Source organism: Pempheris klunzingeri, chromosome 20 (assembly GCF_042242105.1).
Source record: "Pempheris klunzingeri isolate RE-2024b chromosome 20, fPemKlu1.hap1, whole genome shotgun sequence".
Taxonomy (NCBI): domain Eukaryota; kingdom Metazoa; phylum Chordata; class Actinopteri; order Acropomatiformes; family Pempheridae; genus Pempheris; species Pempheris klunzingeri.
The window spans coordinates 8,878,741-8,905,791 of record NC_092031.1 but is presented as its reverse complement, the minus strand read 5'-3'; the positions used below and the strand labels follow the sequence as shown (position 1 = coordinate 8,905,791).

Below are 27,051 nucleotides of genomic sequence, written 5' to 3'. Positions count from 1 at the left end.
TAGGGAGAGGGAAAAACTTGACTTTGTGATATTTGCCTATAAAAGTGACTTCACGACCAGAATATATTTTTCTGAATGCAGGCAAAGGAGTAACTGGGGCCCTGGCCAGTGTTTTGCCCCGCAGATGGGCAGCAGTGTTTGTGAACACCAGTGTGGCAGTTGGCAGGGATCGAGGAGGGGGATGGGCAGATTGCAATGGCACATGCTCCAATTCAAATTATCCCTGGACCCATGCAGCAGTGGAGGACCTGCTGGGGCCCAGGGTGGCATTCATTATACCCAGACACAGGCAGGTTTGGTCAGTGCCTCCACCATGACACCACTCCTCAACCCATCACATCAGAACCCGCCTTTAATTCGCATTTCACCTGCTTTTATTTCAAAACAACGTCTCGATGGAATAACATTTCATTTGCGTGTATTCACCACAAAGTATCAGCAGGTAGATTGGAATAAATGTCAAGGACTGAACACTGAATTATACAAATGCTGTAAATGGGGAAGAGGTATGTAGGTAAATAGAAAACATCACTGAGGTCTGTAAGATATGACGAGGCTATTAACTCGTGAATTAAACGAGTGCAAATCAAATTACACATCAAATGTGTCTTCTTTTACAAGGGTTAAGTGTTTTCATCGGACATCTCTGTAAAGCAGCGTGTACAGTATGGCATGTGTTTATGATCTGATGGGAAGTTACCAATTATCTCTCTAATTACATCTGTATCACTGCATGGGAAAAAAAAAAGAGCTTTCTGGCATTTGCTATGCTGCTGAGGAGTTGGTGAATGAGCGAAGGGAGCGCAAATCTAAAAGACTGAAAATTTAATGATCTACATTATTGCTAACAACTATTGCTCTTTCCTTGGGCATGGTGGAGTTAATTAACAGATTAGGGTGTTAGTGTATAATATCCCATACTGCCCTGGGTCGTATTGGCCAGTGTATGCAATAGCTCTTTTTTTTTTTTCTTTTTTTATGTTGAATAAAAGCCTGGATTTATGTGTTTATGTCAAAATCAATCTCATATGAGCTTATATCTGCTGCACATCAATGGAAGTTAAAAATGCCCAAGGGGAATAAATGTTAATAGGGGTGTTATGACATAAAAGTGTTATGTAGCCTGCCGAGACTAATCCACCGACAATATGAAGTGTAAAAATGTTCCTCTTGGCTCATCACTGGACATGTTGATGGAGGGGGGGAAAAAGTGAAATTGACAATATCATTGTAGGAGCGCACTAAAGGGGCGACGGTCCGCTCCACTACACTGAAGTAGGGATTTCTACAGTGGAAGAAGAAGAAGGGGGAGGGTACCACTTTGTCACAGGCTGCTATGTAGATTAACCTTTCAATTAGTTGTTATCAGGTCCTCTCCATGTCTCGGCGCAAGCTTTTCAGCCTTCGTTTTAGGAGATCAAATCCCACGAAATCGCTCGGATATGTCGCCGCACATTTATCCTTCGACGATAATGAAGAGGAGTATCCGAGGGGGGGAAAAACTTGAAGAGGTAAACTACCAGCAAATATTTACGGTAGCCTGTGCCCTCGTTTTCTTCCTCTTCTTCCTCTTCTTCTTCTACTTCTTCTTTCATACTAGTTATATGTTCATCCTTGCATGAAACTTGGCGTTAATTTGTTTGTGCCTTGTCGCCCACGGCGGCTGCAGATCGCATAGGTAGGTCTGGTTTGTGTAACATGTAACAAAACGGTGAGAGAGGAAAAAAAAAAAAAAAATCCTAAGGAGGCTGTGTATCATTTCCTAATAAAATATGGAAAGCGAGAGCGGAGCTGAAGCTGAGAAATGGGAGCTAAAGAAACTAGCGATACATATTTGAGAAGCAGTGATGAAGGAGCTACTCTCCCAGCAGCCGTGTTAACTTGTATTCCCCCCTGAACATCTCTTTTTTTTTTTCTCTTCCTTCCTCTCCGGGGCTCTCTATTTCCCCTCATTGGAGATATTTGATAGTTAATGGTGATAAAGAGGTCATGCCATCATTGCACAGCGCAACACAGGACGTTAATAAATTCGCTTGCAGACGTGCAGCGAGCAGAAAAGCCACTTTTTAGCTCAGCGGATCGCTTATTTATCGCCCCCAATTTCACGTCACGTAGTTTAAATGTTAAATATCTGGAGAATTACGGCTCCTCTCGGGGAAATAATGAAAAAGGGAGGAAGATAAAAGAGGAGGAGGAGGAGGAGGAGGAGGGGGGGGGGGAGAAAAGGCGATAGCTTGGACACATTTAGCCTGCAGGAGTCTTGAATGCGCTACCTGAAAAATGTTGTATTAAATGAAACGTGTTCCGCTTTAAACCAGCGCCGGAGCCTCTGCAGGTTTTATGCAAAGAAGTGATAGATTTAACAAACAGCCAATTAAAGTCTAAAATGTTCAAAATCACTTTCAAGTGTAACCAACTGTTTCAAGGAGGAATCTAAGTAAAGGTGGGCCGGTGTTAAACGCGTCGCAAATGAGCTTAAATATTCATCTTATTTAATTGTTGCTCAGCCTGTTTACGCCTTTTTTAGCGTGTTTATTACTGAATAATGTCCCGTGGCTGCGGTTGGAGCTGTAAGTTCAGATATTAGGAGTGTTGGAGGTAAATGATATCAATTCATCACTGAAGGCACCTTAAGAGGCGGGTCAATTGAGTGAAGTGACAGATCATGCAGCCAGTGCCGTGCCTCCCTGAGTGAGCTCATACATAAAGATTGACATGTGCTTTATCAAACCAGAAATCGGATCTTGTCTTTACAGCCAATATTGAAGTTGCTAGGGAGGGCACATTAGTGTAGGTAAGGTTTAATGAGACTCCATTGGATTGTAATCAGCGTCATGTCGGATTCATGTAAACTACAACATTGTAACAAAATGGCGACTGTTTAGGTGACATCAGTAATGCTGGCAACACTGTCATTTATCTGCTCAACTCAGCGGAACACAACTCTAGGTTTGTTACGGAGTTATTACCGGGTTATTCCTCCGTTAAACGGCTCGGTGGGTGTTTGTAGACGTGACTCAAGCGTCTGTCGGCGGCTGTCAGGAAGTATTGATTATCTATCTGTCATTATCGGTGATCAGTTGGTCGCTGCGGACGTCGAGCTGTCAAAAGTGGCGTGCGGAAGATTAACGGTTAAACTTCACGTATCATCGTTTGTTTTTTTGTCGTTTTTATCGGTCGATATTTCCATTTGCTGCTGTGGTGAATGTTAACTTGTGCGGCTTTTTTTTTAGCATTACGGAAAGAAATCTGAAACCGAAAATATTTATCTGTTGAGGTAGACTATTTATACTTTTTCCAGAACTCGGTAGAAGTTTCTAGCTACCCTCCTGACATTGTGTGAAAACTTAATACTTTTTCAATGGACATCTGGTGTGGTGTGTGTGGATTTCTGTGTCACACTGTGGATTAAGTCACTCGAATTCCTTTAGCTACCATGACAGCTCCTGCATCTGTTTTTATCCATCTGTTCCTCATGTTTTAACACATCTTAAAGTCCTGCGTTTCTTGAGCTTAGCCTTCATATTCATTATGCTACATAAGCTAGTCTCTGTGAGTGCCTGAGTATAAGGTTGCAAATGTATTTGACCAATTTGTATTCTTTTTTTTTTCCTTTTAGATTTGATCTGGGATTAAATTAATAAAGCTCCAGGTCAGCTGGTAACATCTGTGGAATTTACTGGTGCCAACTTTTCCTCAAGTTCAATGTCACATACCCAGGATTGAGAAGAAATATGTGGATGCTGGCGTGGAACATAACTTTTTGACCTTATTAAGGATGTGGATGTACCCAGTGTTCAGCAGCAGAAAGGGGGAATCTGTATGGATCACATTTTCGTGAGTCTAATTGTTCAACCATGGTAAAACTTGCAAACCCTCTGTACACGGAGTGGATTCTTGAAGCAATACAGAAAATCAAAAGGCAAAAGCAGAGGCCCTCAGAGGAGAGAATTTGTCATGCGGTGGCCACATCGCATGGACTGGACAAGAAGACCGTCCTTGAGCAGTTGGAATTAAGTGTTCATGATGGCTCTATTCTCAAGGTTACAAATAAAGGGAGCGCCTCCTACAAGGACCCAGGAAATCCCGGGAGAGTTGGATCAATCCCACCTGCAAACGTGTCTGTGCCATCAAAGGAATCTATATGGAATTCAAGCGATCTGCGCCATATTGATTGGAATAAAATACTTAAGAGGGCCATTGAGGGCCTGGATGATACCCATGGCTCCTCGCTAAAGAACATTGAGAGGTATCTGAGGAATCAGGATGACCTCTCAAACATCGTTGATAACCCCGCTTTCCGGCAGAGGTTACGACTGGCGGCCAAGCGGTCAGTTAACAACGGCAGGTTGTTAAAAAATGGCCCGCGGTATAAGCTCAGCCATGGCAGCGTGGAGGGAAGAGGCTCCAGGTGTCCAAGTGCTTCCCCCTTGGTCCTGTCATCAGTGACGCTCCTCCCCCATGAGAGAGACCAGGTACATACACCTCGGCCTCTGCATCCTCACTCTTTCACCCTTTCACGCCTATCCCCATGCTATGCTGGACTTTGGCCTGTTATGTTCTGCTGTCACCCTTAAGGGACATCCTAATGGCCAAAATGTTGTTATTATAGATGTTAACTTTCTTACTTAACTATGTCATGAAGCTTTGTCTTGTAAGAACTTGAGCCTTTTTTGGAACTTAAACAGTCACTTTTCTTTGATATCATTACTAAGGTGAAAGGGTAAAGGTTTGGGCCCCCACAGTGCAAAATTTGCTTGATAGTTTTTACGAATGTGGTCTTAATCTTTGAGGCTCTAGCTTGGCAGGTCAGAAACAACGCCATCTAGAGTGTGTCCTTTTGGGGCTGTGTTGCTGTTGGTCTCCATAATAAGAGAGCTTGGATAATCGGAAAGTCATGCTGACAGTGTGTGGTAGGCAGTCTGCTGTAGGCTTCCCACAGGTTATGTAACTCTAGCCTAATGACCTTAAGGGATGTGGCTGGCTGTCTTGTGAATAGCAAAGCATTAGTGAACAGATATGGGATGTTTTATTGGTAATTTACTAGGGCATGAGCATAAACTAATCTTAACAAATAGTGCAGAGAAATGGCAGCTGAAGTATGTGTGGTTGGACAGACTACATGCTGCTGTTATGACCTTTGTGCTAACTGAGATGCCCCAGAGAGGAAATAAAACCATATAAACAAACTTCCAGGTTGCATTGTTTCCGCTGTTTTTAGCACCCCTGGGGTGGTTTATAGTTTGCAGAGATTGTCTCTCTATTACTGGTTCTTGCTATAACACACACTGCAGACAAATGTCTGTAAAATGACAGCACTTTTGTACTTGCATTGCAATTTTAAGACACTGACAACCACAGGAGAGTGTTTCATGGAAAATAGTTTTCATTTTGTGGCTTTTAAGTGCAGTGTACAGTCTTCTAGATGGTTTGTTGTGAAGGCTTTTTGCAGATCATGTGTTGAGGCATATCGAGACAAAGTGCGGTCTAATAGTTTATGCACGAGCTATGCAGCTGAAGTGGCTAGCAGCATCAGGCTATAGAGATGTCACCCTGCTCCCCACCAGTTTCACAGTGAATAATCAGGAAGCGACACCTTGATACTGCAGCCACAACTGTGACTGTGTCTGTGGTCAGGCCAAAAGTGAAACTGAGAACTGTTTAGAGACACAGTGTCCTGCGATGGTTCTCATAGCTGAGGAGGGCCTGCTGTTTTCCATTTGGAACATTTCAACCTATTGCTCCCGGCCTGATGACATCACCTCGCCCGGTCCAGGTTTACCGTTCACTTCAAAGGATGAGACAGCTCTGCCTGTTCAGTTGTTGAAGCACAAGTGTGTGTGTTGAGAATAAGAGATACTTTGAGGTAAAAAAAAAAAAGAGCAGTCTTGGTTTAGAGTTTATTAGATTCTGAAGAGAGTCTGGCAGGAACAAAGGCAAGGAATGAGTTTTTTTTTCCTGCTGCGTTATGCAACCACTTGAGCTCCCTCACTCTCTCTCTCTACCAGCAGTTTTCTAATAGGACCCCACCCCCTCACTCAGGACAGCCTGCTCTTTTGAAGCAGCATAATTTCCTGTAATGTACTTAATTTAGAATCCCCAAGTAAATCATCAGCATCTCTTCAGCTGTGTTTGTTTCTCTATTTTTCGCATTTTTGTGTTGTGCAGATTGCAAATTGCTATTAGTTTTAATCACCAGGCCTAAGAATATGCCTGATGGAAATTAATTCTCCAGTTTCTGGATTAGACTTCATAGCTCAGTCTGTGGAGACGATGTTATAAAGTAAAGACTTATTTCCAAAAAAAAAAAAAAAAAACTTGTCTGTCAGCTCTGAGCATTTCATCAGCAGTATGCACAGGCTGCATATTAGCATGGATGTCTTCTTAATTTCAAGCTCTTTACACCAATTTTCTTGCTTGTATATAGGAGTATCCTGTATAAATTATACTTGTGATGTTTGTTAGCTCAGAATCAAAGTTTTAAGGCTCTCACAAAATCACTCACTTTATGATTTAAGTTCACATCCGTAGGCAGTATAATAAAAACAGCACACATACACTTTATGTACATAAACATGAAGTAATCACTCTTAAGTAATCACAACACTGAGGCCTTGTTTTCAAATGCCTTTGGCTGCATCTTTTTGCAGTGATAACGTAGAATGGCTTGTGATCAAGGACAAAAGCTAATATTTTTCCATTTATCTCTGCTTTGGGCAAATGTGATTGGAACTTTGATGAGCCCGAAATTGAAAGACTTTTTTGTGTAGTCTAGTTAACAAAACACTGTGATTGTTTTCATTATTGATTCACTCTTTCAATTACCCGTACATAGTCTACAACATGTCTCAAAGTAGTAAAACAGGAACAGCTGATCACATGTTCTAGAAACCAAAGGTCTTGTCTTTGATTTGGTCCTGTTTTCCAACCAGAAGTCTAAAACCCAAACATATTCACGTTACAATGATATAAAAACAGAGAAATCATCTCATTTGAGAAGCTAAAGCCAGAGAGTGTTTTGCATTTCTGCTTAAAAAGTGGCCTAAACGATAAAGCAATCCTCACAATTGTAGGTAATAAATTTGTCAAAGCATTTGGAGTATGAGCGATACTTTTAACTACTTATAAGAAGACTGTTTGAAATTGCAGACCAGACCAACTTAAATCTGAGTAAAATGTGTTTTTACTTTTTATTTTTTTCTCATAACAACAGATTACCTCTGAGCCTCGTAGTGTCATATCCTACAGGTGTAGCCTCATCCCACAGTAGCATTTCAGTGTTTTTATGTCCATAATCACAGCTGTGTTAGCAGCAGTCAGCCTCTAACGCCAGTGCCTGCTTTCAAATATTGACCTGGCAGGTTGGAAAATAGAGTAATCATTGATGTGGCAGTAAACTGCTTCCCCTCTCCGAAACAACTAATTGATACACCAGCCAGGAACAATGACCAAATCCCCACTGTATCCTTGCTGCATTTCCCCCTGGGGTTCCCCTGGATGGTGTGGCAGGTTAAAAGGATGCTCCTGCCATGTGTTTGTTGACCGAAATAAAACAAAAAATCTCCCCTCAATTTCACTTCAGGTCAGGAGGAGGTCAGGGCCAATAGAGATTTGGAGGTTGCAAAATTTTAGTTGAGGTCAGGATGCTGATGTGCGTCATAGAAACCAGGAACTAATTATGGGCATCCCCAGAGTGCCCTTCAAAGCTCCAGTCAATTGACGAGGCCTTAGCGTGTAAACTGATGATGAGGTGGGTTATTTATGGTCACACCCTGTGCGTGTTATTGTCCGTTAAAAACTTCCTCTCAAGCAGCGAAGGAGGCAGCAGTGTGTTTGATGCTTCTCCACAGGCTTTTGTATATGATTTCATATTTTAAGGGAGACTTGATGAAAGACCTATTATGTCTGTTTGAGTTTGGTCTGGTCACGTTTACAGCCCAAAATTGATTACGTTTTGACTGGCTGTTTCATGAGGAGATGACACTTAAGTCATCCCCAGTTTCCTCTGTGAAGTCAGCCTCTTTTCATTGTGAGTGATCAATGGGGAAATCCTCTTAAACCTTGAGCTCATATTTTACTTCTGAACTTAACTGTAAGCCCTTAAATGAGTGTTTGTTCTGAGACTTGCAACATTTACAGTGGATCATGGCAGTAACAATGAGAGCATGTTTTATTATTGAGGTAATTTGATTACATGCTGGTTAATCCTTTCAGACTGGAGTGCAAGCTTTAAGAATTGGATTAAGCCCTTAAACTATGATTACTAAGATCACTAACCCATTCAGATGTAATGGATAAAGGAGGTGGATCTCAAACGCAGCATATCTCTGAGGATGAGATTCATTTATTATTCATTTCTCGTCTGTGAGAAGTCAACTCTTTTTCATTCTCTGAGCTTACGCTTCTGGTTCATATTAACTCACACACTGGCTTTATCGTCTTGCTTTAACCAACAATATGTCTACAGTGATCTCAAAAATCTTGACAAGATAAAATGTCCAAAAATAAACAGACTTTCAAGCACTTCGTACACAGCCTGTGCCCGTTTCTGTTTTTTAAACAGTTTGTCTCTGTTTGTGTTCCCACCCAGCTCCGGGTTGACCCCATCCCAATATGCAGTTTCTGTCTTGGAACGAAAGAGTCAAACCGGGACAAGCGGCCAGAAGAGCTGCTGTCCTGTGCAGACTGTGGGAGCAGTGGTAAGTCGCCTTGTGCAACGCTTCAGTTTTTGGATGTTCTCACAAGCCGTAACATACTGTAGTCTGGACAAAACTGTTGTATGTGCATGCTAGCAAAGGATCACAAGCAGGAGTAAAGGTGGGGGATATGGATATGTTATCATCATAATATTTAGAAGAAAAGTTATTTAATGTATGATTCGCTATATATGTGTGCAAAATCCCATGAAAACTATGTAAAAACAAGATTTTTAGATTTTGTAGCATGAAATCATCATAACAAATGCGATGCTGTGAAAGATGATGTTAATATTGAATGATTGTCCTCTCCTCGTGAGAAATGATGACTTGACTATAGTAGCAAGCAGGGGCAAGCAGAAATTCAGTTGGCCAAATGTTTATAGAACTAGATAAAAATTTAGTTTTTTCCCTAAAATGCCTGAAAAATCATAGTACTTAACAAGAATGACACAAACATCCAAATCCATTGTTTCCACAGACCGTTCCTGCTCATTGATTTGAAAAATAGCCTGCAATCACCCGAGATATGAAAGCCATTTTGCTATAAAGGTTAAAGAATAATCTGTGATCATCTTACAACATACAGCGTACTCGCCCACAGTATCATCCAACCCTGGTAGCAGCACTTCTCAGCATCGGTTAAGCAGATGTCACATTCTTGCTCCACATTTCTCACTTCCCTTTAAGGGATTTAATGGAAGAACAATGTTGAGTGGCTGGAGGGATCCAAATTGCTCGCAACCCTCAGTGGGCTCAAGAAGGGCAGATGCTCCATAAGTGGCCGTTAGAATCTCAAATCACCAAGTCATTTTCGCTCAATTCAGATTCTTCTTATAGAGCACACCCGGCACAGAGGATCAAAGATCAACCCTTTTCCCGCTGCAGATTGGTGGCATTTCCTTTACTGTGCTTTTGTTCCAGACGAAACTGCTAACCCCCCATAAAATTACCTCTGCCAAGGAGTCATTTATGTTTGAACAATTATTTTAAATGCCGTAAGGAATTGTTCTCCTGGTGACATTTTTATAGCTCAAATTTGACTAAGTAGCGTCGAGGTGGTTTTCATTAACCGCTCGTAGTGTACACAAATTGTGCTCTCACTGTAAAACAGCTGTTTTACAACCATGAGAGGGAGCCGGGTGAGGGAGAAGGCAAGCTTTTACATGACTTTCATGGATCGGCTTCCATTAGAATGAGTGCCGCTACTGTTTCTGCCTCATTAAGATCAAATTATCTGTAATTAGCTGCTCAGATGTTTGATCATACTGTTTTTAGACACAACTTGTGGCAGGGGGGAAAAAGTGTTGCGGACATACAGGCGCACCATTGTTTTTGATGATGTAATATGTTAATATTTAACCTCGCTGTGTGAATAAAAGGAAGGCCGCTTCTCTGGCTCTGTGACACCATCAACGCCGGTAAAAATGTGGTATGCTAATATGCATTTTCGATTGCTTCTGAAGGGCATCCATCATGTCTGAAGTTTTCTCCCGAATTAACCTCAAATGTGAAGAGATTACGATGGCAGTGTATTGAATGCAAAACCTGCAGCTCCTGTCGAATACAGGGGAAAAATGCTGTAAGTATATTGTTGCGTTCATCCTAACACACACCATTTTCAGTGCTGACTTGGAGGTAGATCTCATTTTGTGCATCCCTGAGGATTTGTTGGTTTTCCCTCAGATTTGTAAAGCCTCTCTTGTGCACAATTGGGCTTATTTTTCCAAAAGACTTAAAATGACAAGGGGGTGTTACATGTATGCAACAGGGACATCTCTTACACATGCCTGCTGTTCCCTTTCAGGATGAGATGCTATTCTGTGATTCATGCGATCGGGGCTTTCACATGGAATGCTGCGACCCGCCGCTTTCAAGAATGCCAAAAGGTGAGGTGTTTACACTGTCTGGCTTCTCTGTTTCCCTCTCCGCTGTCATTTCAAAGCCTTTTCTTCACAGACGGCCGTTTGGGGCTGTCACTCAGCACACAGAGAGGCAGCGGTGGCTTATTAGGAGCTTTGCATGCATATCAAATTATTCCAGCATCCCTGGGGAGATTTGCTATCTCTGGATTACAGAACTGACCCTACAGCGAGGCTTGTAATGATGGAGCACGTACTGTGGTAGGACATTTGGCAGGCAATTCATACAAGTCACATAGCTTTGCTCAACAAGCTGACACAAAGTCTGTTTCACTGGACAGAGAATTGACCCAATGTTTTTCTTATGGATTTTCGCTTTGTGCTGAGTAATTGATTGTCATTGTGAGCTGGTGGGATTCTTGCCAGCTCTCTGTATTAAAGGAAATGTTTCAAATGAATGTACTGTATGTCCTCTGAATTGATGAACCCACCCCAAACGGTACTCTTTGTGTTTGGACACCCTCCAGGAACCTGGATCTGCCAAGTGTGCAGGCCGAAGGAGAATGGGAAGAAACTGCTGCACAAGAAAGCCGATCAGATCAAACGTCGATATGCAAAGCCAATCGGAAGACCCAGAAATAAGCTCAAACAAAGAATGTAAGTGCCCACTAATCTGAATATTAGCGGTTTCATTTTGTTAAAGGAAATGCCTACTGGTAATAATATTATACTCCAAGTTAATTGCTCAGATCCGGGAACATGGGGACATTGCTGAAAATAAGTCAAATGGGGTACTTTTAAATAAACTCCACGTTAAACTATGGTTATTATTATTAACTAAACCATTTAGTTTCTGCTGCAGCTTTGACCTGCTGTGGTTTCTTTAGTGACTACTTTGTTACGAAACATAAAGATTAAGGTCAAAACTATTGAAATAAGACGCAAGCTGTGATAAACTGGATTATCCTTTACAGAGAATAAGAACAATCCAAGAAAACAATAAGCAAATGCAAGCAACGGTAACTGAATTAGTGTTTAATTACCGCAGCAAATTGAACTTCACAAAACGTGTCGTTCCCAGAAGCAGTTGTCATGCAGAGATCTGGTGAGCAGTGGTGGATAATTTACATAGATGAGCAAAATGTACTCATTATTCAGAATGACCCCTCTGAGCAGTGTACTGTTTTTACATTTCATTGTTGGATTAGTATAACTGATCTTTGAATGTTTAAGCAGCACCTTAGCTGTAGCTACTTCAGGAGAAGCTAGTTTGTGTTGTTGGCAGGTTTAAAGTACTTATTGAATAGAAGTATAAAGTAGATACACCTCAGAATTGAACTTAAGTACACTATTTGAGTAAATGCATTTACTTGCATCTCACTTCTGGCAGTGACCTTGTTTTTCTTGTCTCTGCAGGTCTGTAACCGGTGGTGACGGCTCCATGGTAGCACTTGGAGGAAGGGGGTCACCTGGTAGGGGTCAAAAGATTACCGTCTGTTCCACACCTTCATCTGGTCATGCTGCATCTGTGAAGGACGCCAGAGACAGATTGGCTGTTGCAGACCCCTGTTGTGTGGTCGACGCCACCCAATTCACCACTTCCACCCCCACCACCACTCCCCCCCTCACGCCCACCTCCACCCCAGCTACACTCACCGTTAACAAGAAAACCAAAGGGCTTATCGATGGGCTTTCCAAATTCTTTACCCCTTCACCCGTGGGCCGTCGCTCGCGAGCTGTAACCATAGAGTCGCCCGACCAACAGTTAAGCTCTAGAGACAAAGGTCCGCCCAAACTGTCCAAGCCACCAGAGCCGTTTGCCTTTGCTGCTGACGCATCTCAAAAGATAACGCCCTCGTCCTCTGCACTTCCTCCCGCTCCCACGTTGCCGGGACTTAGCCCCCCTTCGCAGGTTTCCAGCAGCTCCACCTCTGCTAACTCACCACAGAGCTCCTCCAGCCAGTCTAGTGTTCCTTCCCTGAGTAGTCTCTGCAATAGCAGCCAACTTAAGGGACTATTTGACGGACTCTCTCACATTTTTACTACTCAGGGACAGTCGCGGAAAAAGAGACTACATTGCTACGCGCCGCCTAAGCGCATGCACCATAAGCAAGACTCACCCAATGCGTCCAAAACAGGGCCTCAGCACCTTGGAAAGAATGAGTTTAATAAAAATAGGTTACACTCCACATCTGCTGGGCCGGGCCGACCCAGAGGACACCCATTTAAGATGGTCAGTCATTTCAAACGTAACCCCTTCCTTAAAAAGCACAGGACACTAGGCAGACTGAGGTATAAAGTGAGCCCTCAGAAGGGAGCCCCCTCACCAGGAAAGGGAGACTTGACAGACGGAAGAATTAAACCTGAGAATAATCATGGTAAGCAAGGCTCGAAACTCCAGCCAAGACCTGCGTCTCCACACCTTTAAGCTTCTTCTTTATTTTTTTAAAGCTTGACACTCGCAGTTATTTTTTTCCAGACTAGAGCTAATCTTTTCTTTGAAAAGACACCCTCAACATTCTAACAGACTACTAATCTTCTGCCTAATTTGAATTCTTTTAGTTTCTTAACCCAGTTTCGTTGCGTTTTGACTTGGCTGCGGAGTTTACGTGGCATCCATCCTCTCGCCCGTTGGCTTTTTTCATAGTGCATGGCCCACTAACTCCCTCATGTTGCTCCTTGCTCTGTCCTTGACCCTCTGCAGTAGTGCGCACATTGTGATCACTACCTCGTAGAGACTATAGTCACATCAGCGCTCTTCCTCATCCCACCCTCACTCTTGAAATCTCTGTCTCCACTCAACCTCACTTCCAGTGGTCATTAGACACATACAACCCAGTGATTCACCCACCCAAGTTGACTCAGAGCTGACATGATGATTATAGCCAGAAGTGCAGTAACCCTTACATTTCACTGCCTTCTGTAGTGGAGTCACAGTTTTAAAAGAAATAACACGTAGCAAAAACAAATGGACATATGTTTCAAGCAGTTCTAAACAATATACCGTATAAACACTACTTATTCCAACAGCACATTTCCACAAATACAATTACACATATTGTCCACTTGTAACGAGTTCTTGTTTTGGTGGTTAAGTCATGGTGTTGATGTCTTTCACAAAATTACTGCCTGCTTTCCAACATCAGTTGCTTTTCATGTCGACAGTCGCTCCCTTCACTGCATCTGCTTCTTCATTCATGGGAAACTGTCTTGGTGGATGACTAAGCACATGAAAGCGGTTACGCAATTAGAGTGATTTAGTTTCACTTCATTACATTAGGGATTTTCATATAAACATGCAAAGATGATACATTATGAAATTCCTCAGAGACATGGCCTCAAACAGGCTCAGCAGCAGTACTCACAGTATAAGCACATTTGCATAGAATGCATTTATGAGATTATTCAGCCACGGCAGCTTCCAACAGGCTTGTGCTGATGTGCTATCTGATGTGTTGATGTCGTGTTATTGTGCCTGTAACAGGCCACAACGGGGAGCTGCGTGTGAAGCAAGAGGCCCAAGCCAACTTTGCGGCCATGTCCAGAGACCATGTCACAGAGGAGGACATTGAGACGTTCACGCATGTCCAGGAACTCGCCGTGCAGGTGAGACAACTGGGGAATGAATCCTAAACATCAACTGGGATTTTGGGCTCGACTTTATTTTTATTGATATTTTCAAGTTAAACAAGGGTGTTGACATGGGCACAATGACATATCTACTGGGGTTACATAGTATTGGCTCATACATATAATATAGTCAAATCTCTCCAGTATTTTACTTAATTTTCAAATCTCATTCTAAAAAAAGTTTAGTAAAGATAAAGATTTATTTCATTAACAATTGCGTTACAGTTTCCCCTCGTTTGTAAGGTTTACCGGATGGCTTTGTTGCCTGCTGCTTTAAGGATTTAAATGAGATATTCATCCTGTGTAATGCATTTACCCAGATATAATGTAACAAAATGGCAATCAACTTCTCCTCCAAATATTTTTATTATCTCATCAGCAATTTCTGTCCAATATGACAAAATGAAAGGTCAAGTCCAGAAAATAGTCAGAAAATATCATATTATGTTCCTCTAACAGAACTTTTTCTAGCAGGACCATGAGTTTGTAGTCTGGCTTTCCCAATATAATCCCAATCATCCTCAGTTATCTCCAGGACAGACTCTCCTTCCTGTTTCCATTTAGCATGGACACTTGAGTAGTTTCTGGGTAACTGATCTCTCAGCGTTATCCTGATTTACGATACGTACTTAAGTGATCACTGTAACGTAGGACAAAATTGAACTCATGTTCATCCCATATTTTTTTATTTATTGCTATTTCTGAATAGATCCAAAGCTAAGCCAGTTGTCAGCAGAAACCTAAAGATCATATGTTACTGACATATTTAAGATCTCACTCGTGACAGATTTTGTTCAGATTTAACAAATCTTCCATTTAGACGTGAGAACTATGAACCTCACTATTGATTGATTGACCGTTCAATGGATTGTGATTAGTGACATTGTAAGAACACCCACATTTATCCATTTGCTTTTATCTAATCTTTTCACAGAGAACTGGATCTCTGATGAGCTCAGACTCCATGCGATGCCCTGCCGTCATTGAATTTGGGAAGTATGAGATTCAAACCTGGTACTCCTCGCCTTACCCGCCTGAATATTCAAGGTATGCTGCTTTTACAAAAAAAAAAAATAATGCCAGTTTCTTTGTTACTGAGCATGTATTTCATTTCAATGTCCTTTAAAAAAAAAACCTCTCCTGCTGAAGTACAAACGACCGCTCTCCCCTTTGTCTTCGTCAGATTACAAAAGCTTTATCTGTGTGAGTTCTGTCTGAAGTACATGAGGAGCAAAAACATTCTCCAGAGACACACAAAGAAGTGTGGCTGGTTCCACCCACCAGCCAATGAAATCTACAGAAAGGACGACCTTTCCGTATTTGAGGTCAGCTTCCCTTTACAGCAATAAAGCAATAACTGTATGCTGCATGAGATTCCACTGAATGGGTTCAGGGAGGAGGAGGAGGGTAAAATGGGAACTGTTTGAACAGTGAACAGTGACAGTCCTCTTGCTCTTTTTATTCCATGTTTAGGTTGATGGAAATGTCAGCAAACTATTCTGCCAAAACCTCTGCCTGTTAGCCAAGCTTTTCCTGGATCACAAGACCTTGTATTACGATGTGGAGCCTTTCCTCTTCTACATACTTACAAAGAATGATGAGAAAGGCTGTCATCTTGTGGGCTATTTCTCCAAGGTAAGAATTACAGAGTGATTATATGGAAAATGAAGCAACAGCGCACATAATTTCTGAATGGTGGTTCTGATAAAGTAAAATCTTACTGTAATATGGATTTAATTTATCCATAGTAGTCTTTAAATTATGAGTCAATTAATAGATGAGTCAAGCAAAAATGGCAGACATTCATTGGCTTAAGCTTCTAAAGAGTGAGGATTTGATGGTTTTGGCTGTTTTATATCATTGTAAATTGATTTTTCTTAGATTTGAACTGTTGGTCAGACAAGCAATTTAAGGATGAGATTTTGAAAATGTGATGCACATTTTTCACTATTATATGACTTTGTAAATGAAAAGATTAATCAAATAATCAAGAAATACTTGAAAGGAAAAAAAAAGAATCAGCCAACAAAAAGGTAATTATCATTTGCTGTAGCCACAATTCAAAGCAGAGTTGATACTTTTTAGTGAAAGCTCATCACCCTGTGTGCGCAGCGTGCATGTGCACATGCACAGCTTCAGACAAGGACAATGGCAGGTGCAGTAAATTGCCAGCTTCAGCAGAGCTCTGACATACTTGATCTGTTTCTCCTTCCCCCAGGAAAAGCTTTGCCAGCAGAAGTACAATGTCTCCTGCATAATGATCATGCCTCAGTACCAAAGGCAAGGATTTGGAAGGTTCCTTATTGATTTCAGTAAGTTTCTTAATGCTTTTTTAGACCGCTGAACTGAGTTTTTTTTTTTTCATTGGTCTTTACACAAACACTTTCAAATTAAGGGGTGAATTTGTAGCTTGTGGCAAGGTGCTGTTATTTGGTTAAGACTTTGAAGTAGCCTAATCAAGAGCATTCATGTACAGTGCTTAGGCAATCACTGAAGATTAGGAGTGAGAAACATTACATTCTGGCTGCATGCATTATTTGATGGCCAACAGTATTTCACCTAATCATTGCCTGAAGAGCTTTTTCATAGGAAATACACCCATTTCTCTCCCCTTGACGTGTGATGAGATGTAGATACTGCTTTTATGTTTTAGTCCAAGTAAATGCAACACATACAATATTTAAAGCCTTGTGGCCCACTTAGGAAAACAGTTGCTGCCTTGAGTGGATTTCTGTGTTTAGGCTGGCAGGTTTTTTGTCATTATATGCGTTTTATTGTTTTCAAGAGTTGTCTCTTTGCCGAGTTTGTGTGTGATGAAGAGAAGGAAAAGGAGTGAGTGCGGGATGGGCAGGCGGTAATGGAGCATTTGATTTCCTGTTCACTTTGGGAGCCATTGAGACACAGAGATGCAAGAGGATCTGTGATATTGAGAGTGTGCTGATAACAAAGACAGGGATTAAGGGAGATTGAACACAGCTGAGATCTGAGCTCTTTGAAGGCTTTATTGGAAAATGTAGCTTTGGAGCTGGAAGTTGTTTAGATTAAGATTTTCTGTTATATTGGATTGTATTAGAGGAACACTTTGTCTCAGGTAGCTCTGAGAGCAGAGCATTAGTGAGCGCCTGTGTGAAACACGCTCTCTTTCAAATCATAATTCAAAGGACGCAGAGCAGCTCTTTTGTATTGGTTTATTAATGATATGCACTATAATGACACGGAATGAAATATGACTTTTTCAATTAATTTATTTGAATATTCATCGCTAAGTGTTTGTTATCACAAGCTCTTCTTCTTAGCTTTAGTAATGAATATTGTCATGATTACTGGAATATTATGTGTTCACTGTTTGGTGATTAGATTTGCTTGTTTGGTTCTCGGTAGTGGGTGCACATTAAAAGGCATTAATTAATTTCATGCTGCTCATAATGGATGACCCTTGACAGGGCCGCTATAAAACTAATTACACACAGATACATATTAGTATTGGGGTTTTTTTCTTGTTCGTTATCTCTCCTAAGTGCAGTCTCTTGTGAGCAATGACATCCAGCTGCTTCTCTGTTTTGCTCTGTCGCTTTGTTTCCTCTTTACTCCCCTCTTTTAGCCTCCTTTGTTGCCCTTGCCAGCATGTATCATAGCTTCTGACAGAGGTTGAAGGAAAGGAAAACTGATTGCCTTGCCTCCCTTTATACTGTTTGAAGGTGAAATCCCAACCGGGGTTCGGTGTCACATCCTTACATGAATATGTAATCCATAAGGGAGGGGGGTGTAGGGACTGAATTGCATTCCGAAATAACCCAGCATCTGCTACTGGCTTGACTAAAGCATTTTGTTTTTGTTTAAATCTTGTCTTTTTAGGTTACCTTCTCACCAGGCAAGAAGGACAAGCCGGCTCCCCGGAGAAGCCGCTGTCAGATCTGGGTCGCTTATCCTACCTGGCATATTGGAAAAGTGTCATACTGGAGTACCTTTATAAGCACCCAGATAAACACATCAGTGTTAAAGGAATAAGCAGGGCCACTGGGATGTGTCCGCATGACATCGCCGCTACTCTCCAGCAGCTCGGCATGATTGACAGACAGGATGGCAGGTCAGTTTCCGAGCCGCAGTCTCCTTCAGCCTGTGCTGCCGTTTCTGTATGCTGTCTGACTTATCCAGGCCAGTGGGTATTTTTAACAGCATATCCATTAATGCCGCTGAATATTGACAGAAGTAAGTCAGGTTAAGCACCCCCAAGGACATGGAGCACCTGCTGTCCCAAAGAGCTGCTTTGTGCTCATATTTAACCACACATCACCTTCTGTCTACCTTCTGTCTGTGCTTCACATGAACTCATGGGCTTTTCTCACTGTGACCTAGGATTGTGTTGATCAGAAGAGAGCGATTGATTCAGAGGCACATGGAGAACCTGAGGGCTAACCCACGCCGGAATGAGGTAGACCCCGACGGCCTACGCTGGACGCCCTCCACGACTCTCAATGCCGTCCTGTCTGAGGAAGAGAGGGAGGCAGAGATGGATGTAGGTGTCTGTGTTTATTCAGGAGACGCCAGTAATTTGTTTACAGTTGCCTACAATGCTATTATTAGATGTTTGTTAGATTAGCTGGAGAGTTCAAATAGAGGCCATTAATGAGAAAAGCATTGCCACTGTCAGCAGGCATCTAATGTTGTGCAAAATTGCCCTAAATCAGTTCACTACATAATTGATAGTGCTGAATATTCCATGAAATGCAATCTTTCCACGGTTGCTTAACGGAAATGTTTCCGACATGACGGGCAGACATCCAATCAGAACACTGTTCTGATTATCAGGAGAAACCTGCAGTGATTCATTTGTCATGATGTTAATTCCAATCTCTTGTTTTCCTATTAGCCTCATTGCTCAGATGTTGGAGCCACGCGTGCGCCTTTCCCAGAGATAATGCGTCTTGTCTGTTTAATTACCAGGCTGAGCGGCTGAAGGAGCAGGCCAGTTGCTGGGAGAAAGAGGAGAGAGAGGGCTACATGATGACTCACGGTAGCAGGCAGCCTCTCACCAAGGTCCACTGTAAGGTTCCCTACAGGACCTACGAGCGCCGACCTGCGCTGTCCTGGACCAGGCGCATCCAGCAGTCGGAGGAAGTGAGTGATGACGGGGCTGATGACGACGACGATGACGATGATGACTCAGACGGCTCACCGCCCATCCTAACAAAAGCCCATGCAATGCTCGCAGCCAAGAGAAAGGTGACTTTTATTGTTTGTTGTTGTGAATCATGCTTCTTTTACATCACCACGAGTCTGCTTCTTTTCCCAGTGTGCTTATCTCATTGATTATCTTGAGTCTTACTCTAGGACAAAGTGGATTTGAATGTATATGATTAGATATTTTCCATCATTAGGGACCATGTTGTGTACTCTGGTGAGATGGAAAGGTTTGATAAATATTCATGAATTCAGTGGAGGGTTCAGTGGCTTCCTCCTGTCATCTGGAGCCTCCCTGTGTGCCTGCAGCTGTAGATAATAGATTGTGTTTTCACTGCCGGTGTCGAGACTGTGCAGGCTAAACCTTGTACTATTGTCAATGGTCATGGTTAATTTACTGCCCTCCTCTGTGCTTTTCACATCTGTTCTGTTTATATGGCACTGCCCCCTTGTGCTGGAGATAATATTACAGCCCGCTGCATGATGTCAGGGAGACTTTTTCATCAAAAAAAAGTATGGAAATCAAAAAGAATGATGCTGGCTTGTGGAGTTTATTTAGTGCATTAGTTACAGTATTGATTTCACATTCTTCTTGTGGAGGATTTCGGAGAGGAAAGCGGCTGAGTCATAGGCAGCCGGTGGGAAACAACTGGAGAATGTAAAATATAGACTGTGGTTTGTGCTTATTCGGCCTGTCTCATTTGTGGTTTTCCACACCAGGCTGCATTGCTCAAGCATTTAGTCTCACAGTGTAGTTTTAACATTTTTCATTTAGCACAAAAGCCTGAATGAATGTCTGCCATATCGTCATGAAGGTCGTCCACCTAGTGCCCTAGTTTTCAGTCTTTACAAAACTGCTCTTCTCTGATGGAGGTTTTATTCTGTTTTCATGCATTCCTCGTTTATTTGTGTTTCAGAGAACCATTGTGCTCAAGAAGAGAGGGCGTAAAAGAAAGAGAATAAACAGCAGCGTAACAACAGAAACCATCTCTGAGACAACGGAGGTGCTGAATGAGCCGTTCGATAACTCAGAGGATGAGCGTCCTATGCCCCTGCTGGAGCGCACCTGCAGAGTGGGCGAGATGGTGGAAGAAGAAGAGGAGGAGGAGGAGCAGGAGGACAAGACACCGATTACACCAATGAAACGACGGAGAGGTCGCCCGAGGCTGGAGAAAAATGCACAGAAAGACAATCTTGTACACTGGAATGAAGGTATTTGCATTGTTATTGTCATAAAAATACTCTACTACATTATTTCTAATAAAATGGTTTTATAGCAGATTTTTCTATCCTCTGGCAGAACAGTAAAATGTTTTTCCCCTTTTATGTGTAGGAGCTGACGTCCTCTCTAAGAGACCCAGCAGACCCCGTCCGGTGAAGCGAAAGAAAGGCTGGCCGAAAGGAGTGAAACGTGGACCTCCGAAATGGAGGCTAAAGAACGAACGAAAGATGGGCTTCAAGCTCAACCTCTACACACCCCCTGAAACCCCAATGGAGGCAGAGCAGCACCACATTCAGACTGAAGAAGCAAAAGAGGAACCAGACCAGGATATTGTCAGCGCAGACGAGGGCAGCAAAGCAGGCAGAGGCTCAGCTAGTCCAGATATGACGCTAGAGAGGCTCCCGTCTGAGCCCCCAAGTCCCGCTGACCATGGCTCCCAGAAGTCGAGCTCCCCAGAAGGCTCGCCAATGGCTTCTCCAGTGTGCTCGCCTGCCGCCTCACCTGGCGTCATGTCCCCCAGGGCCGAGGACAGAGGCGATTCCCCAGAACCGCCTGAGGAAGACCAGCAAGCGAGTGAACAGGGGCAGGACTCCCCAGCCAAAGACGTGGAACACGGCACAGTGGGTGCTGTATCACTGGAGAATGACAATGAGGAAGACGATGAGGAGGACGAGCAAAGAACTCGAATTGAGGACCAGGATGCAGATGACGAAGATGACAGTCACAGCAAAACGGCCGAACCCGAGAGAAGCAAAGCAGAGTTGGAACAGAGTTCAAAAGAGATACCAGAGTGCACTCCAGCTTTTTTAGGTCCAAAAGAAGACAATGACTCTGAGTTGAGTCAGCAGGTTTCCACAGCGCCGTGCAGTGAAGAGGAACCAGCTATCGGTGCAGAAAGCGTCCAGGAGGCGGTGACAGAAACGACGGAAGCAACACCACCACCTGAAGCAGTAGCAGTTGCTTCAGTAGCAGCTGTAGACTCTGATAACCCTGTAGACTCTGAGTCAGAGGAAGAGAGCACGCCCAGTCCTTGTCAGGATCACCCACCTCCTCAGCCTGCAGAGAGGCCAACGCTCAGTCCCGTGCTGAGGGAGAATCCCCCGATCTGCACAGAGATTGACTCAGAGACAGCCCAAGCTGTTCAGTCCCTGACGCAGGAGGCTGAGCAGGAAAATGTTTTCCAGGACTGTGTGGAGACCCAGGAGCCCTGCAGGAGCTTGCAGACCTATGCCCACGTTGCCCAGAGCCCCCAGGTCACCTCGCTGGATGACTGCCCCCAGTCAGACCACAGCAGTCCCCTCTCCTCCGCGCAGTCCCATCCCAGTCAGTCGGTACGCTCTGTTAACAGCCCGGCTGTCTCCATCCTGGAGAGCGGCTACACTCAGATCAGCCCTGACCACAGTGCCATCTCAGTGCCCTCGCTCCACAACATGGAGACGAGCCCCATGATGGATGTGCCATCGGTGTCGGATCACTCGCAGCAGGTGGTGGACAGCGGCTTCAGCGATCTGGGTAGCATTGAAAGCACCACTGAGAACTACGAGAATCCCAGCAGCTACGACTCCACCATGGGGGGCAGCATCTGTGGGGCAGGCCCCTCCCAGAACAGCTGCTCCTATGGCAGTATCCCCCCCAGTGGCCTGGCTCAGAGCAGCTGTGCCGTGAGCCAGCAAATGGCTGCTGTTAACCCTGGCAGCTGCGGGATGATTCAGCAGAACAGCCTCAGCTCGCCGCCGCACTGCAACGTCAAGTCGCCACAGGGCTGCGTCGTGGTGGAAAGGCCTCCTAGCAACAGCCAGCACAGCCAGCACAGTCAACACAGCCAGCGCAGCCAACACAGCCAACACAGTCAACACAACTCCCACAGCAGGCACGGCCCACACAATCAGCACAGCCAACACAATCAGCACGGTCCACACAATCAGCTAAGCCAGCACAGTCAACACAATCCCCACAACCAGCATAGTCACCACCACAATCACCACCTGCAGCACAATCAGCTCAGCCAGCACAATCAGCACGCTCAGCATAGTCTTCACAATCAACACAGTCAGCACAGCCAGCAGCAGTCCATGGCACAGTGTGCCATACCCACCAATTTCACCACCACCATGCAGCTGGCAGACATTCCTGAATCTGGCAACCCAAACTTCGCCCTCTATGAGAGGATCAACCACCAGGGGGAGTACGGCAGTGGGCACTACTCTCAGTCATCTGGCCTCAGTCTGGCCAAACTGCAGCAGTTCACCAACACGTTCATCGACCACCCTCACTCGCTGCCTTTCAACCACTCGGCCTCACACCCCATCACATCTTATGCAAACACCCCTTCGCTGTCATCTCAGCACTCCAGCCTGGTCTCCTTGTCCCAGACCCCACATCGAGTCCCCAACCCACAGGTGCAGGCCACCATGACCCCGCCCCCGAATCTCAGCTCCCCGCCGCCCATGATGCTACAGCGTAACATGGGCATCCCGCCCTCGCAGCGGATCCAGCCCCAAATGGCCTCCAAGAGTCACATCTCCGCACGCTCCAAGTCAGCCCCGCTGTCGCACCACCAGCAGCAGATGTACGCCCGGCCACCGCAGACTGTGGCCATGCAGGCGCCATCCAGGACGCTGGCCACCATGCCGCGCATGAACATGAGCGTGAACATCATGCCGGCACCAGCCTACAATGTCAACTCCATGAACATGCCCTCCCTTAACGCCATGAACGGCTACAGCATGAGCCAGCCCATGATGAACAGCGGCTACCATGGCAACCATGCCTATATGAACCAGTCACCCCAGTACTCTATGCAGATGGGCATGATGGGAACACAGCCATACCCCCAGCAGCCCATGCAGGCTCCACCACATGGCAACATGGTGTACACTCCAGCTGGTCACCATGGTTACATGAACACAGGCATGTCCAAGCAGTCCCTGAAAGGGCCTTTCATCAGGCGGTAACTCTCCGCAGGACTGAGCTGTTTTCTTCTCACGTGCATTTTGCTGTTCAGAGATGCACTGATCTGGCCTTTTTTGTTTTTCTTTTTGTTTTTTTTTTGGTGTCTTTTTGTTATTGTTTATTACTTAAAAACCAGCAGCAGCACTTGGAAAGAATGCAAAAATTTTCATCAATGAGTAAACTTTGAAGCTAATGTTAAAAAGTATTTTTGTTTCTCCAAATGGGAAGCCTTACATCATTACGATGAAAATCTATTTAATTAGTGTTAGTGTCTCTGATGTGTCTTTAGAGCAGGCAGGTTCAGAGCTCAGAGGTAGAGATTTCATCAGTGGTCTTGCAGTCGTGTAGCAGCCTCAAATGAAGCCATTTAATGTGCCTGCTACAAGTGGAGTTAGTGGCTGTTTGAACCTGTTCAGTGTACCTGTCTAACAGTGCTGACAATTAGTTTGTACTATACTCATGCCTTTGTATATTTAAATTATTGTACTTATTTTGTAAAGTGACAACTAGCATGCTTCAGTCTCTGTTAGTGACAGTGCATTGAGTAGTACTGTACAAGTGTTGTGCTTAATAGCAAGCCATTTTAAAGATATCTGGCCTTTATTAGGTTTCCCTCCACAGGGAGAAAGATGAAACTATATTTTGTTAATTCTAATAATGTAAAAAAATGTAAACTTAGTCCTGTTTTCTGTTCGGTTTGAGAGGTTTTATTGCTATGTATGTATAATTCTGAAGTCTTTTGTAACAGATCTCCTTGAGGCAGCTTTCTGTTTAATAAAGCAGACTGATTTCTGTCAAAATAACAAAGCATATCTCAGTGTTTGTACCCTGAAAATTCTAAAACATTTCAAAATGTCCAGAAGTGTGGCAGAATTTAAAAGAACTAAATGATTATAATGATGAATAACAATAAAGAAAATATAAATTTAGTCCAAAGTTGATATTTTACATAATGCCTTTAAAGCTACGTTTTCATTCCATCTGTAGATTTGTTTTCTATCTTTATAAAATGTTGGATTTATATTTTACCGAAGTGTAGAAGAATAGAGCCTGTGAATAGACCAAACTAAGCTAATGGATTGCATGTAAAACGCAACTTGTACTTGTGTTTTTGTTTATATTGCTCTTTTGTAGCCTTTGTACCTGTACAGAGTTGCTGGTAAGAACAGGAGGGAAATACCTGGCTATGTGCACAAAAATCGGACAGAATGACATTCTTGTATTTATGACTTTTCTCCTTTTGTCAGTTACTTAAAATGCTGTACATTTTAGCATAAGAATAAATTATGATTGACCATGTACTTGGTTGTTCTCTTTTAATTTGAAACATTTACTCAGCACAGAATGAGAATGATAGATTTTGCATTGGCAGCAGAAAATCATTTTAAAATAAAAAAGAAGCGAAAAAGGAAACTGGACATCGACTGGGCTGCTCCGACGCTTGATTCTCTTGAGACGTGACCCTCTAAAAACAGCTTGATGTGAAACTTCAAAGCAGGAACATTGATGTCTCAAGTTTTCACCTGCTTAAATCCCAGATGAGAGAAAAAGAAAAAAAACAAACAAATGGGACACCAACAGGGAGGCTTCAGTGTTTGATTATTAACCATCTGCAATAAGAGGAATTGGTTTCAGTCATTATGTAAGAACATGGTTAACACAACTTAAAGGTAAACTGTTTAAATACTAAGTCCTTTTCATGGGCAGCCTTCAGAGAAATACTATATTTTCACTTATGACATGGCTTTAACTTCGCCTCCAAGACTTGAGGACTTGGACTTGTCTCAAATTTTTTGTTACCTGCTGTAAATTTGACTTATTTTGAATGACTTGACCAGAACATGTTTCGCATTACTTGAGAGTTGCTTTGATAGGCTGATAGACTTGACTAGAACTTCTTTCAAATTACTTGAGACTCGACTTCGACTCGTCTTCAATGACCTGAGATGTGGCTCGACTTGGAGGCTTGAGGCCTGGCGAGTCCTACATTCAGCTCTGCTCTGCGGAGCCTTCCCTCTTCTCCTGGAGGTGCATGTCCAGCTCTCGCAGCTGTTTCAGGAAGCCCCAGTTGGGGATGATCCGCCTGCGGTTTTTCACGTGCTCGATGGCGTCCACCACCGTCATGTGCTCACAGATCATGAGGTAGGCGAGGAAAAGCGTGGCGGACCGACTCCTTCCCATCACGCAGTGAACCAGCAGTTTATCTGGAGATACATGAATCACACAATCAGGGAGAAGCTACACAACATGCCTATTTCTTGGCAGTTTAAAGGGAGATTTCACCCAACTCACTTTGCTACTAGCGGAATCTAACCATGCGTAGTTTCGGGGATTTCTCACACCAAATAAATTAGTAATTGGTGATCCTCAAAGAACAGCAGCATCTCCAAAAACAAGGTCTCTGACTGCAAACCCTGTGAAAAATATCAACAGCAAATCCTGTGGATAATACCTAGAAACCAGTATATTGTTCTTAAAAATTTTTTTTCAAATATAGTTTATTCTTTGCACTCCACAAACAAGAAAGTTCACTAGCTCACTTAGCTCGCTACAAGGAAGGTGAATCAAATTTGAGCGGTGGTTCTCAAAGCATTAAAAAAGTCAATTTGAGCACCACAATTGAAATCACCCCACGTAATCAGATGGTTAGATTCCACCATGTCATTTCTTTGATATGGCTGAAATGACCCTTTAACAATGCGTCGTCTTACTCTGAGGATCGCTCAGTGTTCCTTCAATAAATTGGGCAGCGGAGAAGAAATACTGGCTTAGGTCAAAGGTTGTGACGTCTTCTGCTACCACGCCGTAGTAGACGATGTCCATGTCACTGTAGTAACCAGCTCCGGTGTCCACATTATTCCACGTCCCCTCTGCTGCATTCAAGATGTGTGTAATCCCCAACTTCTTGAGATTATACTTGTCCTTTGCAGTCTGCCTGCAGAAATCCGGTGTGAATATTATTTAAATCCGCTATTATTTGATTCAGTTTAGTAATTTAATACTTTATTACTTACTCGTCCCCGATGTAGACATTAGGCCAGACCTCGTTGACATGAGTGTAAGCCACACTCCCACGGTTGAGGATTTTCTCCAGCTCATAGCCCCCAGGTGTAACATATTCATCCACTGGACTGGATTCTTCTGCTGCCTTTGTAACATTTATCTTGGTGCCACTCTTTGACTTGTGAGAAGCCATTTTCTCGCTGTGGCTTTCTTTCACACATGATTTATTAGCTTAAGGGGGAACAGAAATACCACACTCGCTATTTTTCGTCCACTTTTCTCCCTCTGCAATCATGAAAAAGTACAGTTGTGTTTTTTTTTTTTTGTTTGTTTCGTTTTCCTTTTCTTTTTTTTTTACATGCATCTCCAGTATCACTCACCAAGAGATTGAAGTCCTTTGTTTTCCTGCTTGAAAATTTTGTTTTCATCATTCTGGCAGCTTGTTGTGAAGCAGTCCTTAAAGGCAGAACATGGTAAGGTTTAATTCTGGCAGGCTCAAGTCAGG

General features: G+C 43.3%; 2 protein-coding genes across 9 annotated transcripts; one reads left to right on the top strand and one right to left on the bottom strand.

Annotated features, from left to right (window-relative positions):
* The first annotated feature begins 1,354 nt into the window (after nucleotides 1–1,354).
* On the top strand, nucleotides 1,355–24,842 carry kat6b (K(lysine) acetyltransferase 6B). Of its 5 annotated transcripts, none has more exons than XM_070852094.1 (17): nucleotides 1,355–1,511; nucleotides 3,620–4,475; nucleotides 8,591–8,699; nucleotides 10,163–10,278; nucleotides 10,504–10,585; nucleotides 11,086–11,215; nucleotides 11,975–12,936; nucleotides 14,043–14,164; nucleotides 15,123–15,235; nucleotides 15,372–15,513; nucleotides 15,662–15,823; nucleotides 16,407–16,500; nucleotides 18,044–18,275; nucleotides 18,545–18,704; nucleotides 19,133–19,411; nucleotides 20,287–20,581; nucleotides 20,703–24,842. In XM_070852094.1, exons 2-17 carry the CDS (start codon nucleotides 3,858–3,860, stop codon nucleotides 23,543–23,545), a joined length of 6,459 nt encoding a protein of 2,152 aa, XP_070708195.1. In that variant the 5' UTR covers nucleotides 1,355–1,511; nucleotides 3,620–3,857; the 3' UTR covers nucleotides 23,546–24,842. The 5 variants fall into 5 exon arrangements, with proteins under 5 accessions (XP_070708195.1, XP_070708198.1, XP_070708194.1 ...); XM_070852097.1 differs by lacking the exon at nucleotides 1,355–1,511 and adding an exon at nucleotides 2,842–2,949 and having other exon boundaries at nucleotides 11,975–12,030; XM_070852093.1 differs by lacking the exon at nucleotides 1,355–1,511 and adding an exon at nucleotides 2,842–2,949.
* Nucleotides 24,843–24,845: 3 nt separating this feature from the next.
* Nucleotides 24,846–27,051, bottom strand: LOC139220049 (dual specificity phosphatase 29-like). Of its 4 annotated transcripts, none has more exons than XR_011585747.1 (5): nucleotides 26,927–27,051; nucleotides 26,558–26,777; nucleotides 26,255–26,478; nucleotides 25,453–25,747; nucleotides 24,846–25,153 (listed from the first exon to the last, which is right to left on the bottom strand). XR_011585747.1 is itself a non-coding variant. In XM_070852100.1 (5 exons), exons 2-4 carry the CDS (start codon nucleotides 26,737–26,739, stop codon nucleotides 25,533–25,535), a joined length of 621 nt encoding a protein of 206 aa, XP_070708201.1. In that variant the 5' UTR covers nucleotides 26,740–26,831; nucleotides 26,927–27,051; the 3' UTR covers nucleotides 24,846–25,153; nucleotides 25,485–25,532. The 4 variants fall into 4 exon arrangements, 3 of the variants coding, with proteins under 3 accessions (XP_070708201.1, XP_070708200.1, XP_070708202.1); XM_070852100.1 differs by having other exon boundaries at nucleotides 25,485–25,747; nucleotides 26,558–26,831; XM_070852099.1 differs by having other exon boundaries at nucleotides 25,485–25,747.